The 18,036-nt window shown below is 38.0% G+C and overlaps 1 protein-coding gene across 1 annotated transcript; it reads right to left on the bottom strand.

Annotated features, from left to right (window-relative positions):
• Window positions 1–265: 265 nt before the first annotated feature.
• On the bottom strand, window positions 266–10,810 carry CCDC195 (coiled-coil domain containing 195). The gene is made up of 3 exons (XM_056808488.1): window positions 10,549–10,810; window positions 7,205–7,454; window positions 266–398 (listed from the first exon to the last, which is right to left on the bottom strand). The coding sequence occupies exons 1-3, from the start codon at window positions 10,808–10,810 to the stop codon at window positions 266–268; spliced, it is 645 nt and encodes a 214-aa protein (XP_056664466.1).
• Window positions 10,811–18,036: the final 7,226 nt, after the last annotated feature.

The following is an 18,036-nucleotide window of genomic DNA, read 5'->3' as shown; positions in this document are numbered from 1 at the left end:
GCATGCTACAATAGCCAGCAGGACACAAATCAGGTCTCCAGGTATGAGAATAAGATCTATGGAGATCTCATTACCAATAGTTCTCAGCGGATTCAGGGACTCCTTGCCAAACAAGAGACCAGTGACCCAACACGAAGTCTTTTGTGAATCCCAGGGAGTATCTTGCCAAAAGCACTTTGCAAGAAGAAACCTGACACACACACACAGTGATCGCTTCAGGGCTCTCATCTTCAGAATCAATGCAATCTTTAAAAATTCCCTGATCTCACATGTCTTTTTCCATAATGGTGCTCAGCTGCTTTGGGTTCTGATTTTGTGTGCATTTCAAAGAATCCGGGTCTTTGGAATATGACGACATCTCCATGGGTAAAAGGAAACTCACTGCTTTTATCTTGCCCCTAGGAAAGCAGAATGAAAGAAGAGAAAGTTAGAATTTTGGCTGCGTGCTCAGGAAGGCCTGATTCGATTATAAAGTGTTCAGCATTTTGTCAATCCAATATAATAAATGATTAGTTTTGTATTTTTCTTTTAAAACCATTATTATTATTTTAAAAACTTTTATTTTAGAATCAATATTATGTATTGGTTCCAAGCCAGAAGAACAGTAAGGGCTAGGCAATGGGGTTTAAGTGACTTGTCCAGGGTCACACAGCTAGGAAGTATCTGAGACCAGATTTGAACCCAGGATTTTCCATCTCTAAGCTGATTCTCTATTCACTGAGCTATTCCCTGAAAAGCAACATTGAACACAGAATGCTAGAGGAGTGATACAGTGAAAAGAATGCTAGTTTTGTACTCAGAGAACATGAGTTCAAATCTTGTCTCTGTCTGACTTTGGGCAAGTCTCTCTGGGCCTCAGTTTCCTCATCTGAAAATTGAGAATGTTGGACAAGATGGCCTTCCAGCTTTCAGACATTGATCCTAGGACTTAATAGATTGAGTCTAGTCTTCTCATGTCAAAAATGAAGAAATTCAGGACCTAAGAGGGGAAGTCATCTGCCTTCAAATTACTTTTGGTTATTTGTTCAGTAACACAATAGAAAAATGTCAAGGAGGAAGGTGTCTGGAGTATAGGAGAGAAGTAGGTGTCAATTCCCACTTTACTGCATGATTTGGGGCAAGTCATTTTACTTGGGTATCTCTGCAGTATATTTAGATAAAGCTCCATTCAATGGGCTTGATGATGCTCCACACTTACATGGGCTAGAACCTTCCTCCCTCTCGGGGCCATAACTAGGAATTTTGTGCTTTGGATAAGCACCAAGAACCCTGCTTATAGCATGTGGCACCCTTGTTTTGGAGGAGATAGATATCATTACGCTGAGGGAGATACAGGAACCCCAGGTGAACACACTTGGGGGGAGGCTATCCACCTCACCCCATTCCAAGAGGAAAAGGGTCAATTGGTGGCTTTCGATTGAAATTAAATTAGTCATTTGCAGTTTTCTTTTTAACTAGATTTTAAAAACTTTATCCCTATAGGAACCTTTGGAAAGGAAATTCTACCAATGCTGATTTGTCCAGGGTCGCACAGTTGATCTATAACAAATATAGGAATTGGCCAGGTTTCTCTTCTACAGGGTGTGTGTGTGTGTGTGTGTGTGTGTGTGTGTGTGTGTGTGTGTGTGTGTGTGTGTACAGATTAGGATGTAATTGGGAAATATTGAGTTAAATAAAGTAAATATACAACTCTCAGAGAGCCATTTCTATTTGAGTTTGATACTACAACCCTATACCTTACTGCTTCTCTTGTCCCTAGTTATCAAGAATAATTTCATGGGACACCTAGGTGGCTCAGTGGCTAGTGTCAGTTCTAGATTTGGGGGGACCTGATTCCAAATCTCAGACTCGGGTCTTCTTGACCACAATTCAGTACTCTTTTTTTGCCCAAGTACCCCCCACCCCAGCCACCTTGCCCATTCATAGGTAATGACATCATTCTATTTCTTCCCACCTTCATATTCACCATTCTGTGACAAACTCCTCTGATCACAGCCCAAATTCTGTATCCCTCCCCCCTCATTTGACCCATCTGTTTTCTTCATTAGGAGAGTTCTGAGCTTAAAAATGTCCTCCCCCTGAATAACTGACCTATGGCTATGTTCCTTCTGCTACTGGGTGCTGAATATAGAGATTAGGCAAGAGACTGGGACCAATACTTTTGCTCAAAAGCTTTGGTTGCTTGATAGTGAAAGGGAGAAGAATTTTGATTAAACTATCAATTGAGGCCATTTGTTGAACTTGCTAGAGAACAAGGTTCGATATTTCTTACTTTATTGTTGGGGAATTCCTACAGGTGCCACTTAATTAATAATCAGTAGGTGCTATAAAAGTAGGGCTCAAGAACCAGAATAGGGGTGCGATAAAGAAACAGTTTAAAGAAGAAATTCTGAAGATTAAAACCTGGAGACAAAGTGAAAAGAAATAGAAATCCTTGTGGAAACATCAGATGAAATAGTGGAAAGAGATGTGACATTGTCTTGGATTACTGGAGAAGGCATAGGGGGATGGGCTTTTCATGACTTTAGGCAAAGGAGCTGGGCTCCAACTGGGGCTCTCCCCTTCCCAAATGAATTTATCTGGTGCTTTGAGGCTAACTTTTGTGGTGCTTACCCTGATTTCCCAAAGTGCTTATTATGGCTCTGCTCATCTGTTCCTTCCTTGTCCTCTCCTAATACCTGTGCTATGTGGGAATCAGATATAATATCCTATAATAATATATAATAAATGTGGTACTATATAATAAACATAATACTATATAAACAATGCAATATTAGATTATGATAATGATGATGCTAATAACTAGCATTTATATAGTACCTACTATCTGCCAGGTAATGTGCTAGGCACTTTAAAATTATCGCATTTGATTCTCACAATACCCTGGATGATAGATACTATTATTATTCCCATTTTGCAGTTGAGGAAACTAAGGCAAACAGAATTAAGTGACAATCTGTGTCATAAGTAAACATCTGAGGTTGGATTTCAATTCAAGTATTTCTGACTTCAAGTCCAGTTCTCTATCCACTGTGCCACTAACTGTTCCCATCCTTTTTCTGGGTTGCAAATTCAGAGTCCATCAGTGGATATGAGGAGGTACAGTTCTAGTGCATTCTCCCCAAGCAAAGACTTTTCCTGGTCAAAACACTGTTTGGTTACTACTTTGATAAAAAGAGGCTCAGTATGTTTCAGTTTTGTAATGGACAAAGGAGGAATAGGTTTATTTGCACCATAGCATTTATTTATTCATTCATTCATTCATTCATTCATTTGTTTGTTTATCTGTCCATTTATCTGTTTGTTTGTTTATTTATTTATTTGGTTTTATTTTTGTAGTCCTGTACTTTTTTTAAGAATTGAAAAAAATTATTTAATTAATTTATTTAGAATATTTTCCCATGGTTACATGATTCATGTTCTTTCCCTCCCCTCTTCCTCCCCCCCCCCCCACCAATGAGCAATTCCACTGGGTTTTACAAGTGTCATTGATCAAGACCAGGAATAGGTTTATTTGAATGAATTTAACAAAACTCCTAGAAGGAAAAGGAATGTACATAGCTCATAAGTACTAAACTATTTGTGAGTTGGCCCAAAGTTTTGCTCCATCTTTTCAACAGTAGTTTAATTTTCTTTCTTTGAAGGATCACAAATTGGAATATAATTAAAAGAAAGGAGGGAGAGGATGGAAAAGAAGAATGGAAGAAAAGACAAAAGGAAGGAAGGAGAGAAAAGAAGGAAAAGAGAAAAAGGAGGTGGAGAAAGGAGAGGGAGGAAGAAAAATAAAGGGAATAATGGAATAGCTTATGAACAAAATTGTCTGAGTCCTCATGTGATTGAAAAAAAACCAACCCAATGCAAACAGAGTCTCAATATTCTTTGTAATTTCTCTCAAAGGCTATTAGGACAATAAATGGCTATACAAAGCAATAGAATGGATAATGATCTGCTTTAAATTACTTGGCCATTTAACCTCCAGGAAAGCTATTGGAAAAATAGAAATGACTATAATTTGCAAATGACTTGCATAGTTTAATAAAATTATGCTTCTACTTGTGCTTTTAAAAGCTTAGTTGTCATATTCCACTCATGCATAAAGTGGTCAGACAATAGATATTAACTGATTAATATTGATCCCAGATAGCATTTGTTTCTAATGTAAACATCCTTACCTTGTTCTTTCACCAAATTAAAATGGTCTGTGCTCCAAAACTTTATGTATTAACAGTTTGAAATTTGGAAGAAAAAACATTATGAGTCGTTGTTGTGATCCCTTGGCTTCCCACAAAACCCTCCTTAAACTCTAATTTACAAAGCTCAGAACAAATCATAGGAGACTAGTCTATAGTTCAATGAGATGGCCCTGGAGAGATTCCTCCTGCCCACTCTTTCTCTTCTGGCTGCCTAGAGCATGGCAAGAAGGGAAGCCAAGAACCAGGGTTGGTGAAGACTTCTTGCTCTCCTGAGGTTTCTGGAGAATTTGTGACCACCCTAATATTCTGGTAACAGAATGCCCACATTTCTAACAATTCATATATTTCTTTAACAAACCCATGACACAATACAATACCAATAGTTCCTCAGAAGATGAATAAAGAAAGATGACTAAAATAATTAGCTCCTACTTGTGGGTAGAAATTAAATTATAAGATACAAAACCAATATGGTAGCTTTTGACAAAATTGAGCCCTTCCAAAAATTTTCTCATCAGTGAAATGGGAGAACTATCTAAATGAACTATATAAAAATGAATTTAAAAATCAATTTATGTAAACATTAACTTAACCCTCTGATAGAGAGCACTTATAACCTCTATTTAAAGATTGATTTTTCCCACTATTCTGCTTCTTATTAATCTTGCATTAATATGAAAATGAGCAAAAGCTTTGGGAAGTAACAAACAAGCAAAAATGCCACTGGGTTACTGTTTCTTAACAGTTTGCTACTGAATCATTTTTTTTAACCTTTAACTTCTGTTTTGGTATCAATTCGAAGACAGAAGAGCAGCAAAGGCTATGCAATTGGGGTTAAGTGACTTGCCCACATAGTTGGGATTCTGTTGGCCTCTGGGTTGGAATGAGTCATGGTGGGCATCCTCAAGATCTCTGGAGTACCGTTATAAGTTCTCTATTTGTTAGATCTAATTTTCAGAGTTTTAAAAAAAATTTTTTTTTATTAAAACCCTTACCTTCCGTCTTGGAGTCAATACTGTGTATTGGCTCCAAGGCAGAAGAGTGGTAAGGGCTAGGCAATGGGGGTCAAGTGACTTGCCCAGGGTCACACAGGTAGGAAGTGTCTGAGGCCAGATTTGAACCTAGGACATCCCGTCTCTAGGTGTGGCTCTCAGTCCACTGAGCTACCCAGTTGCCCCTGAGAGGTTTTTTTTTTTAAATAGTGAATACGAGCTCTTTGTGGGTAGAGGCCATGTTTTTGACTTTCTTTACATCTCTAGTCCTTAGGAGGAAGGGAGCACTTACTGAGCATCTCCTATGTACCAAGAACTATGTCAAATGCTTTATAAATATGCCATTTGATCCTCAAAACAACTTTGGGAGGTAAATGCTATTATTATCCCCATTTTGAACAGCTGATGAAATTGAGGCAGTCAGCGGTCAAGTGACTTGCTCAAGCTTACCCAAGTGATTAAGTGTCTGGACAGATACTTTATTCATTCTGTGACCTAAAACATGATGCCACCGAAGAGCTTAATAAATGCTTGAAAGACAGCCAAGTGTCTCAGGGGTTAGATTGTCAGGTCTGGAAATGGAAGGTCCCTGGTTCAAATGTGACTTTAGACACTTCCTAACTGTGTCACCTTAGGCAAGTCATTTAATGCCACTCGCCTCGCACTTCCAGCTCTTTTGCCTTAGAATTGATACTCAGTATTGATTCTAAGACAGAAAGGAAGGGTTAAAAAAAACATACTTGTTGACTGACTAACATGATCTTACAATTGCCTGTAAAGTTTGGATGCCCATCACAAAAAACTGACAAAATTGTGGTAGCAGAATAAAAACAGATTTTGGCCAAATGATACCATGATATAAGGGAGGGAAAGCTGTATATTGAGGCAGAACTTGGATTCAAATCCTACCTCTGCTATTTACTAGCTTTGTGACTGTGGGAAAGTCTCCCAGCCTTAGATTTCTAATTTGTAAAATAAGAAGTCTGGATTAAATGACATCTAAAGATTCTAAATTTACGTTCCCATGTTACAGTGTGGTTTGTTCTACTTACCTGAAGCAGGGAGAACCTTGTGCCCTAGAGAAACTTTTTGAGACAATTTAAAAATCAACCCAGAAACCTGTAAACAACCTGTAGGGAATATTACACACACACACACACACACACACACACACACACACACACACACACACACACACACACACGTGTTTATGTATATATGCACACATATGCATATATAGAAGCATGAAATATATGTAATATGTACTACATGAAATGTATGTAATATGTACTACATAGCATATGTGAATATATAAAATATAGTAAAGTATTGCCTATATAAATACATATTATCTATATATAGTAATACATTAAAATATATCAATATATTATCACATATAGTAATATGTTAATATATCAATAATATATTATCTATACATAGTAATATATAAAATATATTCTCTAAACATAGTAATATGTAAAACATATCTATATATAATAACATGTAAAATAGATATTATTATCTCTATTTATAGTAATAAGAAAATATAGCAACATATCTACATATAGTAATATAAAAAATTAATATATCATCTATATATAGTAACATATATATTAATATTATCTATATATAGTAATACAGAAAATATAGCACTATATTATCTACATATAGTAATATGAAAAATATTAATATACCATATGTAGTCACATATAAAATATATATTAATATTATCTATATATCGTAATACAGAAATACAGCAATATGTAGTAATATGTAAAATATATTAATATATTATCTACATATAGTAATACAGAAAACACAGCAATATATTATCTATAGTAATATGTTAAAATTTATTAATATATCATCTATGTATAGTAATATGTAAAATATATATGATATATCATTTATATATAGTAACAGAAAATATAGCAATATACTATCTATATAGTAATATATAAAATTATTAATATATCAAATCTATGTAGTTATATAAACTATATTAATATAATAGATTACCTGCATTTAAAAACGTGGTCTTGAAAAGTCCTTTTGTCAGAAGAGTTGCTGGTAAAACAATTAGCTACAAACCCTTCTCCATCTTTGGTGGCTGGCTTGGTAACTGGAGAGCGGGCTGGTGATTTCATTATTCCCTGGGCATCTAGAATTCGGCTGCTCAGATGTCTTTTTCCGGATTTACAGTTTTCATTGGCCTCAAAAGAATGAACAGATGAGGAAATGGTGTAGCGTCTGACGGTCATGATATTACCTGTGTAGCAGACATTCATGAAAATAAAGTCACCCCATTTGAATAAGTCCACCAATAATGGATTAAATTTCCATTTAGGATTTTAGATAAAGTCAGGCATTACTGATTAAAAGGCATGATTTGTTTTGGCATGAAGGGCGTAGTAGCCTGGTCCAGTGGGAAGCAATCTAGACAATCTAGAAATGGGTTCTAATCTAGTCTCTAGACCCATTTTGCTATCTCACCCTGGGAAAACAATGAATTTTATGTCTGTTCCTGGAGAAAAAGTCTCACTAGAGGCAGCTAGGTTGGTACAGGACCACTGGTCCTGGAGACAGAAAGTCTTGAGTTCAAAACTGGTCTTAGGCACTTAATAGTTGTGAGCCTGGGAAGGTCACTTAATTTCTATTGGTCTCAGTTTCCTCATATGTGAAATGGGAATAATACTTACACCTACCTCTCAGGGTTCTTATGAGGATCAAATGAGATAATAACTATAAAGCACTGAGCATAGTAGTCTGTCACATATTAAACATCATATAAATATTAGTTATGATTATATTACTCAGCTTCTGGTTGTTTCAGTTTCCTTATATGTAAAAAATGGAAACAATAATAGCATCTACCTCCTAGGGTTGTTATGAGGATCAAATGAGATTTGATACATGCAAAATGCTTTGCAAGCCTATTATTGCTATATAATGGTAGTTATTATTATTATTATTATTACACTATGTGTCTTTTGCACATGTAATCCCTGTAGTTGGCAACTTATTCTTTATTTTATTCTTTATTAATTATATTAATTATTTATTATATATTACATTTTATTTATTATTATATTAATTCATTATAGGGAGTCTGATTGAAAACTTTAGTGAATAATTGATTTTTTTCAAATGATGAAGACAATGATGATTCCTATATGGTTATTATTATGACTGGCAGGTATATAATGTACTTTCTATACACACATATAAAACATAATATACATATATATTTATGTATACCCTACAGATATATAAGGACAGCTAGGTGGTTCAATGGATAGAGTGCTAAGACTGGAGTCAGGAAGACTTGTCTTTGTGAGTTCAAATCTGGCCTCAGACACTTACTGACTGTGTGACCCTGGGCAAGTCACTTCACCCTGTTTGCCTCAATTTCCTCATCTGTAAAATGAGCTGGAGAAGGAAATGCCAAACCACTTCAGAATCTTTGCCAAGAAAACCCCAAAGGGAGCCACAGAGTCAGACTATGATTGAAAATGACCGAACCACACGTATAATTTGATTTGCTACTCAGCAAATCCCTGAGTTAATTACCGTAGGTATTTTTATTCTCATTTTACATAATTACCAAAGATGGAAGATTCAGAGGGATCAAGGGGATGGGCCACCATCACACAGCTCTCAAGAGTCAGATTCAGGATTTGAACCCCCCAAATCTCTGTTGATACCAAGTCTGATACTTATTCTAGGATACCTTGATGCTTGGAAATATATAGGAAGGAAATATATTTTCCTTCTGCTGATCCATCCTCAGACACATCTTTGTTTATCAATTCCCATTTAAATATCACAGGATTGTGATTCTATGAGATGATATTTACATAGAACCTTCTGCTCTGAAAGGCATTTTACCCATGTCAGACTATTAGGCTAAGTGCTTTATAATTATTATCTCATTTGATCCTCATAAGGACTCTGAGAGGTAGAAGTTATTATCCCCATGTTACAGAGGAGGAAACTGAGACAAATAGAAATTAAGTGACTTGCCCAGAATCCTATCACATCTGGTGCTAGATAAAAGCTGGGAAGAAACCCCTCATGCTCCTGATGAATGGAGTCGAGCCCAGAGAAGTAAGTGGTATCTTGCTCAAGATCCCACAGCAGAGCCAAGATTCAAACTAGAATATTTTGTTCTCTCATTACAGTGCTATTTTGGCTCTGCTGCTTTCCCAAGTAACTTTGGAAAGTTTTGAAAGGCTTTCAGATGATGAATATTATCATCTCTATTGTAGAGACCAGGAGACCTGGACTTCGGAGCTAAGTAACCGGTTCTGGTGAAGTGGTAGAGTTAAGACCAGAGCTCAGGTCTCCTGACTCCAAGCTTAGCATCTAAGTATTTACACCCACCAAATCACTTACTCAGAAATATACACGGGACCTTTTTCATCATCCAGGATGTATTCTTTGTAGAGCTTTTGTGAGACCTTGTAAAAGCCTCTATTCGTAGAATCAAGGATCTAAGGCTAGAAGGGATCTCAGAGGCCATCTAGTTTTCCAGATGTGGATACTGAGGTCCAGGGATATTTGGTGAATTGCCCCAAATCATACAGTGTTAGAGACAGAATTTGAACCTGGGTCTTCTAACTCTAGAGCCCATGTTCTTACATTTAGCATCTTGTGTGCTATATTTTTACAGTGTTTTTGAAGTTGGATGGTTAAAAAAAAGCTTTGTTTTTCACATGCTTAGAATGAGCTTGTCATTTTTGCTGTCTCCAGGTTTACTTGGGGACAGTTTTGATGGCCCTAAAATGAGCTTCTCCAAGATATCTTTGAGTAGGTATTCTGCAACTAAAATCCCCAGCAGAGGCCGTTGGGTAATATATAAGGCAAATAAACTCTGTTCTGGACCTGGATTCAGGAAGACTCATCATCAGTTTTCAGGATAGAGCTTTTCTTCTGATCATTTCCTTTCATGTAGATTCAGGGACAGGGGGTTATTGCTTTATGACTAAGGGAGAAGCAAACACACACACACACACACACACACACACACACACACACACTCAACCCTGAATCACTAACTTTTTAATCTCTCTAGAAGATTCATCTACCTGAATTCAAATCAGGCTTCAGACACTGACTAGTTGTGTGACCATGGGTCATACACTTAGCTCAGTTTGCCTCAGTTTCCTCATTTGGAAAAATATCCTCTGAAGGAAATGGCAGACCATGCCAGTATCTTTGCCAAGAGAACTTCAAATGGGATCATGAAGAATAATACACGACTAGAAAAACAACTGAACATCAATAAAAACTTGGGAATCAGAGGGCTTTATCTGGCTAATTTTGACACAACTCAGGAGCAGCATGTGATGTATGTATGATACCTTTTGACTCCTTCAGGGCCAGTGTGGAATCGGCTGAGACGGTCCTGTGAATGGCTATGGGTGCAGAGATGGACTTTTCTCCTGGAACATTTCTTTTTTTTGCTCCCTCTTCTCTGTTTTCTTGCAGTTTATTTTCCCAGCCAGAAGTCCTTTGGCTGGTGAAGTCCAGTTCCACTCGGAGTGCCTTATTTTCCCTTTCTAGCTTCTGCATCTCAGAACGCATCTCCTGGATCACCCTCATCAGCTGGGTGTTTCTTTCCATCGCTTTTTGCCAATTGTCCACTGCTAGGCTTTGGGAGGGGATAGTCAGGTCACTTGTGCTTCCTTCTCCTGCCCAAGATAATCCACCCTCTCAGGGCACCTGGCTGCTCTTGTCCTTAAACTCTTCTGAACAATGGATCTCCTCCTCGCTCTCTGTATCCAAGTCAATGCCATCTTTCAGCACTTGGGGGGAGCTAGGATTCAGTTGTCAAGGTACTCTGAGGGTCCCCATGATTTATTCATTCATTCAGGGTTTCAATTTTCAGGATAGAGCTTTTCTTCTGATCATTTCCTTTCACATGGATTCAGGGACAGGGGATTATTGCCTTATGACTACGGGAGAAACACACGCACCCACACACACACTCGACCCTGAATCACCAACTCTCTAGAATAGAGGGTTTTAACCCGATGTAGAACCTTAATGGTCTTGTAGATAGATTTCAGGAGGTCTCTGAACCTAGATGGGAAAAATACATCTTTATTTTTACTCACCACTAACTGAAATGGAGCATTTCCTTCAACTTTAAAAATATTATCCTGAGAAGCGGACAATTCTGAGGAACTTATGAAAAAGAATGCTATCATCCACCTCTAGAGAAAGAACTGTTGGGGTAGAAATGCCGAGGAAAACAGGATTTATCCCTTGTTTATTAGAGTCTATGATTTGGGTGTTTGGTATAAGATTACTCTCTTACAAAAATGAATAATAGGTTTTGTGTGATAATGTATGTTATATATATAAATAATACATACATATATACACATTATACACAACAATAATATATATATATATGTACATATATAGTATAAAATATATGTGTAGAACCCAGATTGAATTGCTTGTCAACTCCAGGAGGAGGGAGGGAAGGAGGGAGAGAGACAACATGAATCATATTTGGAAAACTTATAAGGAAATTTGTTATTAAAATAAGATAAAGATAAAACATTAAAAATAAAATGATTATCCTCAGAGGGGTGTATAAATGTCACCAAATTGCCTGCCAATGGAGTCTGTGACACAATAAAGCTTACGAATCCTTGCTCTACAAAATATCTTGGTCCTTTTTCTATCTCTTTGCAGACCTATTTTTTCAAGCTCCCCCGCCCCTATCTCTTCTTAGCTACCAGGAGACATTTCCAAGTGACAACTCCATGGATAAATACTTCACATGATTCCAAAGCATGTCGAAAGTGACGTGGAGAATGAGACTCTTCTCATAAAAATGTTTCACGGTTCCATTCCCATGTGATGAATTATTAATGTTGGCTCTGGGCATTAAGGAATGATGGCATCTTTTAGAGAACAGGCACATAAAATACGCAAGTAGGATTAAAATGTGATGATGACAATGGCGACCACGTCAGTTGTGAAGAGAGCCCAGGTATCCTAAAAGAGCAAGATGTCATTCTTGGGCATCTGTGCTCTCCCTCAGCTCTCCTGTTGTTTGCCAGCGGTGCAAAGAATGTGTTCTGAGACCTGAAGGGGAGATGGACTAGACATTAATCTTGCATGCGAAAGGAAATGTGATCTGAAGTGCAGCCTTCATTACTTGTTTCCTGAAGAGGTTTCTTTGTTGCAAATGAAAAGCAAGAATCTTAAATGAGGACTGTTTTTCAAGAACAGCATGTTTTTGGAAACTCCATGAATACTTAAACATAGAAGACCTGTTTCAGGAGAGAGATAGTTTTACCTTAGGGGTAGCTAGAGGTGCCTTAGTGACAAAGCATTGAGTCCAGAGTCAGGAAGACTCATCTTGTGAGAGTTCAAATCTGGCCTCCAACACTAGTTGGTGTGACTCTGAGCAAGTCACTTAACCCTGCTTGCCTCAGTTTCCTCATCTGTAAAATGAACTGGAGAAGGCAATGGCAAACCATTCTAGTATCTTTGCTAAGAAAACCCTAGATAAGATCAGAAATAGTGGGACACAACTGAAACAATGAAATGATACTAACCTAGCATCTGTGTGACCAAGTCACCTAATTTGTAAAGTGAAGATCAAAATACCACCTACCTCTCTTGGTTGTTGTGAGAGTCAAATGATATTATTTTTATTATTTTTAAAAACTCCTTCCTTCCATCATAGAATCAATATTGAATATTGGTTCCAAGGCAGAAGGATTGTAAGGGCTAGGCAGTGAGGGTTAAGAGATTGCTCAGGGCCACACAGTTAGGAATTGTCTGAGGTTAAATTTGAATCCATGACCTCTAGGTTTGGTGCTTTATCCACTGAGCAGCTAACTGCCCCTAAATGAGATATCATTTGTAAAACATACATAGATGCTTTACAAATATATATGTAATACCATAGAGTAGGCACTTAATAATTGTCTAATTCCTTCATTTCTTCCCTTTTCATCTTTAGTAGCTAATGGGAAGTACTAAAGCTGTAGTCGGATGCCTAAATATGCTCTTATTTGGAACCAAACTGAGAAAGTGGCTTTTCAGGTTCTTCCTTCCTCCCTTCCTCCCTCCCTCCCTTCCTCCCTCCCTCCCTCCCTCCCTCCCTCCCTCCCTCCCTTCCTCCTTCCTTCCTTCCTTCCTTCCTTCCTTCCTTCCTTCCTTCCTTCCTTCCTTCCTTCCTTCCTTCCTTCCTTCCTTCCTTCCTTCCTTCCTTCCTTCCTTCCTTCCTTCCTTCCTTCCTTCCTTCCTTCCTTCCTTCCTTCCTTTCTCCCCCTGCCCCCCCTTCTCTCTTTCTTTCTTTCTCATTGGGAAGTAAGTCAATGTGACCTTATGTTCAGGCAGGCATTCGAAGCTTTTTATAAGAATAACAGTACATTATATTTTAGGGTGGTAGTTAAGGATTCTATTTTCACTAAATGGAAGTCATTTAAAACATATTTGTACATTTGTTTCTGAGTTAATGACCCTAATATCTGTGTGCTTAATTGTTCATTTTATACTATGAATGCTTGCTGTTGATTTCGGAATTCTGAGAACCCATATGCTTCATGCTCTTTCTGTCTCTTTCTTGAGCAAAAATTTGATATTTATTTTGTGAGGCTGTGTTGTTAACATTTTATGTCAAGTCCAGAAATCTTGAATTCCAATAGATTTAGTTTATTAGTTAGTACCTGTCTAAAGACCTCAGTAATCTCCCTACCCTGCTAAAGGATGAAACCCCAGAGGATGCTCAAAGCCTGAGTCATCTGGTTAAAGACTTGCAGTGATTGCTAAGATTCTCTTTTACAGAAAGTGGGAAGATGAATAACAAGTAGGTACCTATTCTGCAGGTGTTTTCTTCCTCCTTCCCTACCCCCTCAGCATGAGTCAGAGCCATTTCCCAGGTCTAGGCTCCTTTCTCTTTCATCTCCAGTGCTTGATTGGTCTTTCTTGAATCAGTTAACCTTATAAAACCCAATGGAATTCCACCCCAAATACCCAAAGAGAACAGGTTCCATTATCCTCCACTGCCCCCTTTCTTATTTTCCCTCAACAAAACTGCCTTGATTTATTTTACCTTTGCTGATTCTGTCATGCTTCTTAGCACAACACTTTGAAATCTTGCATGTCCCTTATAAGGCATTGACATTTACATTGTGGAAGTCTGGGCTGGTTCCTGAGACTGTTGAAGCTGCAGTGGGGTGAAGGGGAATTTGATGATGGGGTACCCTTGGCTTAGCCCCACCTGGTACTTGGAAAGTCTGGAGATTGGAGTTACAAAAGGACTGGTAGTCAAAAGTGTTTCTAAGAGATAGGAACTGCCTAAACCCTTTCTGCCTTCTAAAGGGGAATTGTGTTTTATTATCATTTTAGTCTATTACATGTTTTTAAATTTCAATTGTTAGATTTTTATGTTTCTGAGTACCTTTTGCATTTTCAACAAGGAAAACTTTGAACCTGCTGGACTATGCTAGAATCAGCTTTAGCCCACTACCTGACATGGTTCAATTTGAAGGGCCCAAGACCTTCTCCTCGACTGTCTCCAAATATCTCATCCTCTGGATTGCCAACAATGCCTGAATGCCATCCTTAGAGATTTATTCCTTGCGGTTAAATTATTTCTTTTTAAAAGAATTTCTTTCAATTGAAAATGGAACTATCTCATGGGAAGATCTGCCTGTTTATTCATCAGCTTAATCACTTATTCATAAGTTAAAAAGTTATTAAATGCCTACTAGATCTCCTAAAGTGCTATGCTTACTTCCCATCATAATATGTAGGTGATGCATTGTCTTTTACAGATATGCCAGAAGAAAATAGCCTGTGGCAGATCATACTTAGCTGGAAAGGTTTCCACTCAAGGTCTGGTGAGTGATTGTTGTGGAGGGAGAACAATGCCATTTTTGAAAAGTTTTACAAAGGATGTATTTCCCCACCTTAACATGTTGACAGCACTTTCCCCCCAGCTCAAATAGTCCTGGTTAAGCAATTGGGACCTTCCATTCTGATGCAATGTATTTGTGATCACCAGTTCTTGTGGTTCTTTGGGCTCTAGTAAAGACTTCCAAATATGGTAACCTAATACCTCATGGGTTAGTTGCTTCGAATTGACTGCATACTCTAAGGAAGGCTGAAAAGCTATAAAACCAAATCTGTACCTCTAGAAAGAAGGTTGCTACCATCTTCCTTTGGAACCCTAATAAATTTCTTTCTCTTTCAGTTTGACAATTCACTTTATTTTTTTGTAATTTCTTGTGGCAGCTAGGTAATGTGGTGGATTGATCACTGACCTTGGGAGGCAGGATTAAAATCTAGCCTCAGACAATTACTAGCTGTTTGACCTTGGGCAAGTCACTTAACCGCTGTTTGCCTCAGTTTCCTTCTGTAATATGAGGATAATAGCATCTATTTCTCAGGGTTGTTGTGAGGATCAGATGAAATAATATTTATGCAGAGCTTTGTAAATCTTAAGGAACAATATAAATGTTAGCTGCTATGCCATCATCATTATTGTTATTATTATTATTCCTTCAATATTGTAGATCCACTGATGGAATCTCTTTCGAAGAATTCCTTGGCTCTCTAAGAATCCTGACTGAGAAATTCCTCTATATGGTATGTGTTCAAGGACACTTTTTAGGTAAATTGAGAGCAATAGAGAGGCTCGTAAGTTGGTTGGCTATAGTGGGGTTAATATTGACCACAGCAATTAACAAGGTCTGGAGGTCTTTTGCTGTGTCACCAAAGATGGTAGTCATACTCATGAGATTGTATAGTTTATTTCAGAGTTAGTGCATGTGAAATTGATCAGAGCCAAGGATACCAAGTTAAATATGTTCCAGACTCTTCTTTCAAGGGATTTACAAGAGAATAAGGGAAATGCTAATGAAAGGGGAATGGTAATACACCCAAATAAGACACCCAGTTAAGACTGAGGTGAAATGCTAGGAGAAATTTGACAAGCAGACTGCTTCTCTCTGCTGAGTGGTAAAAGTGGTCAAAGAAGCCTTGTGGGGGAGATGACACATGAATTATCTCTTAAAGGGTGATATAACACTAGATAAAAAAGAGGAATGGAGTGAACACACCCATGGAGGTGGGAGTAGAATGAAGAGTTTAGTCTAGGTTTGTGGGAATGTAAATTATTTTAAATCATTTTCATTCATTAGCATCTTTGCTTCATTATCAATGTGTAAATGCATTAGCTGCCTATTATGTGCCAGCATTGTTCATCTGATAATGGAATTAATTTATTAGATCAATATGTACAATCTTAAAGAGAGTAGTTGACAGGGTTGGGTTTTGCCATTTGGCAAGATGTAGAGGAGATTCATGTTTCAGGTAGGGGTTGGCTTCAGATCTGCAGTACAAGACAGAATTTACGCTAATAGTTTTTCATCATCATTCTCTCTGAGGATTGAGGACTACAGTTCTAAGAGAACCAGGACCCATGCCACTCCCTTCTGCAAGCTCTCTGAGATCACAGCCATATGGAAAATCTCTTCCTCAGTTTTCTCATCTGTGAAATGGAAGTAATATCACATCTCTCAGAGTTGTTGTGAGGATAAAATAAGATAATATTGGTGAAGGACCTTGCAAACCTCAAAGTGCTACATAAATGCTAGTTATTATTGCTACTGTTAATAACTACCCAAAGCACAATAGTGTCTCCTAGCCCTGAACTTGCCATCAACGCAGTCCCTTCCTTCTTGATCCTCCTGGTATTCTTTCCTTCCTTCCTTCCTTCCTTCCTTCCTTCCTTCCTTCCTTCCTTCCTTCCTTCCTTCCTTCCTTCCTTCCTTCCTTCCTTCCTTCCTTCCTTCCTTCCTTCCTTCCTTCCTTCCTTCCTTCCTTTCCTTCTGTCTAAAAACTGATACTCATCAGTTCTAAGGCAGAAAAGTGGTAAAGACTAGGCAATTGGGGCTAAGTGACTTACCCAAGGTCACATAGCTAGGAAGTGTCTGAGGCTGGATTGGAACCCAGGACCTCCCATGTCATCTTTCCACACAAAGGTGTTCCTTTCCTGGTCTACTTATATTTTCTCATCTCACTGTTGTTCTCTTTCTTAAAACTTACAGTGACCTCTCACCACAAACTCTGCTTGAAGTTCTTTCACTGCTGGAGATATGTCAAGCTATTCTCCTTAAGGCCAAACCTTCATACCCTCAAACAGATCTAGAGAATTATTTCAGCTTCTGCATCTCCTGCAATCTGTGGGGTCCTACATAACAACGTTTCCTTATTCCCCTTGACCCCCATTGGTTCCCACCTCTTGGCAGAAAGTCTGACTAGACCTTCAAAGGAGGGGCTCTGGACAGTCAGAAACCAGTACAAAGATTCAAGGAACCTGAGCCAGCAGAGATGAGCTATTGCCAAAAGTGTGGAAAGGAGAGCTGAAAGGTAGGCAAAAGAATGTCAGGACAAGTAATATTTACCAATTATATGCTATATTTAATCAATCAACAAGCTTTTTCCTGAGCACTGATTGTAGATCAAGAAAAAAGCCAGAAGCTGAGCATTCAAAGAAAAAGTAAAAGACAAAATAGGATAAGAATCCGAATGAACAGTTCTAGTCCTCGGGGACCTTACATTTTAATGGGAGAGAAAACAGGTACTTTTATTGATGCATACAAGAAACATGGTGGCTAGTTGGTGTAGTGGACAGAACATTGGGTCTGCAGGCAGGAAAACCTGAGTTCAAATCCAACCTTAGATATTTAGTAGTTGTTTGACCCATGCAAGTTACTGAACTCCTTTTGACTCAGTTTCCTCATCTTTAAAATGAGATAGAGAATAAAACTGCAAATCACTCCAGTATCTCTGACAAGAAAACCCCCAAAGAG

The sequence above is a fragment of the Monodelphis domestica genome, chromosome 8, assembly GCF_027887165.1.
Source record: "Monodelphis domestica isolate mMonDom1 chromosome 8, mMonDom1.pri, whole genome shotgun sequence".
Classification (NCBI taxonomy): Eukaryota; Metazoa; Chordata; class Mammalia; order Didelphimorphia; family Didelphidae; genus Monodelphis; species Monodelphis domestica.
Note: the sequence above shows the minus strand (reverse complement) of the source record. Positions and strands in the feature narration are given on the sequence as shown.

Excerpts from the sequence above, each read along its gene's own strand:
- CCDC195 (XM_056808488.1), bottom strand. The coding sequence starts at position 10,810 with ATGGAAAGAAACACCCAGCTGATGAGGGTGATCCAGGAGATGCGTTCT. Across the intron at positions 7,455-10,548 it reads GGCCCTGAAGGAGTCAAAAG|GTAATATCATGACCGTCAGA; the intron begins GTATCATACATA and ends TCTGCTACACAG. Across the intron at positions 399-7,204 it reads GACCACGTTTTTAAATGCAG|GGGCAAGATAAAAGCAGTGA; the intron begins GTAATCTATTAT and ends CTGCTTTCCTAG.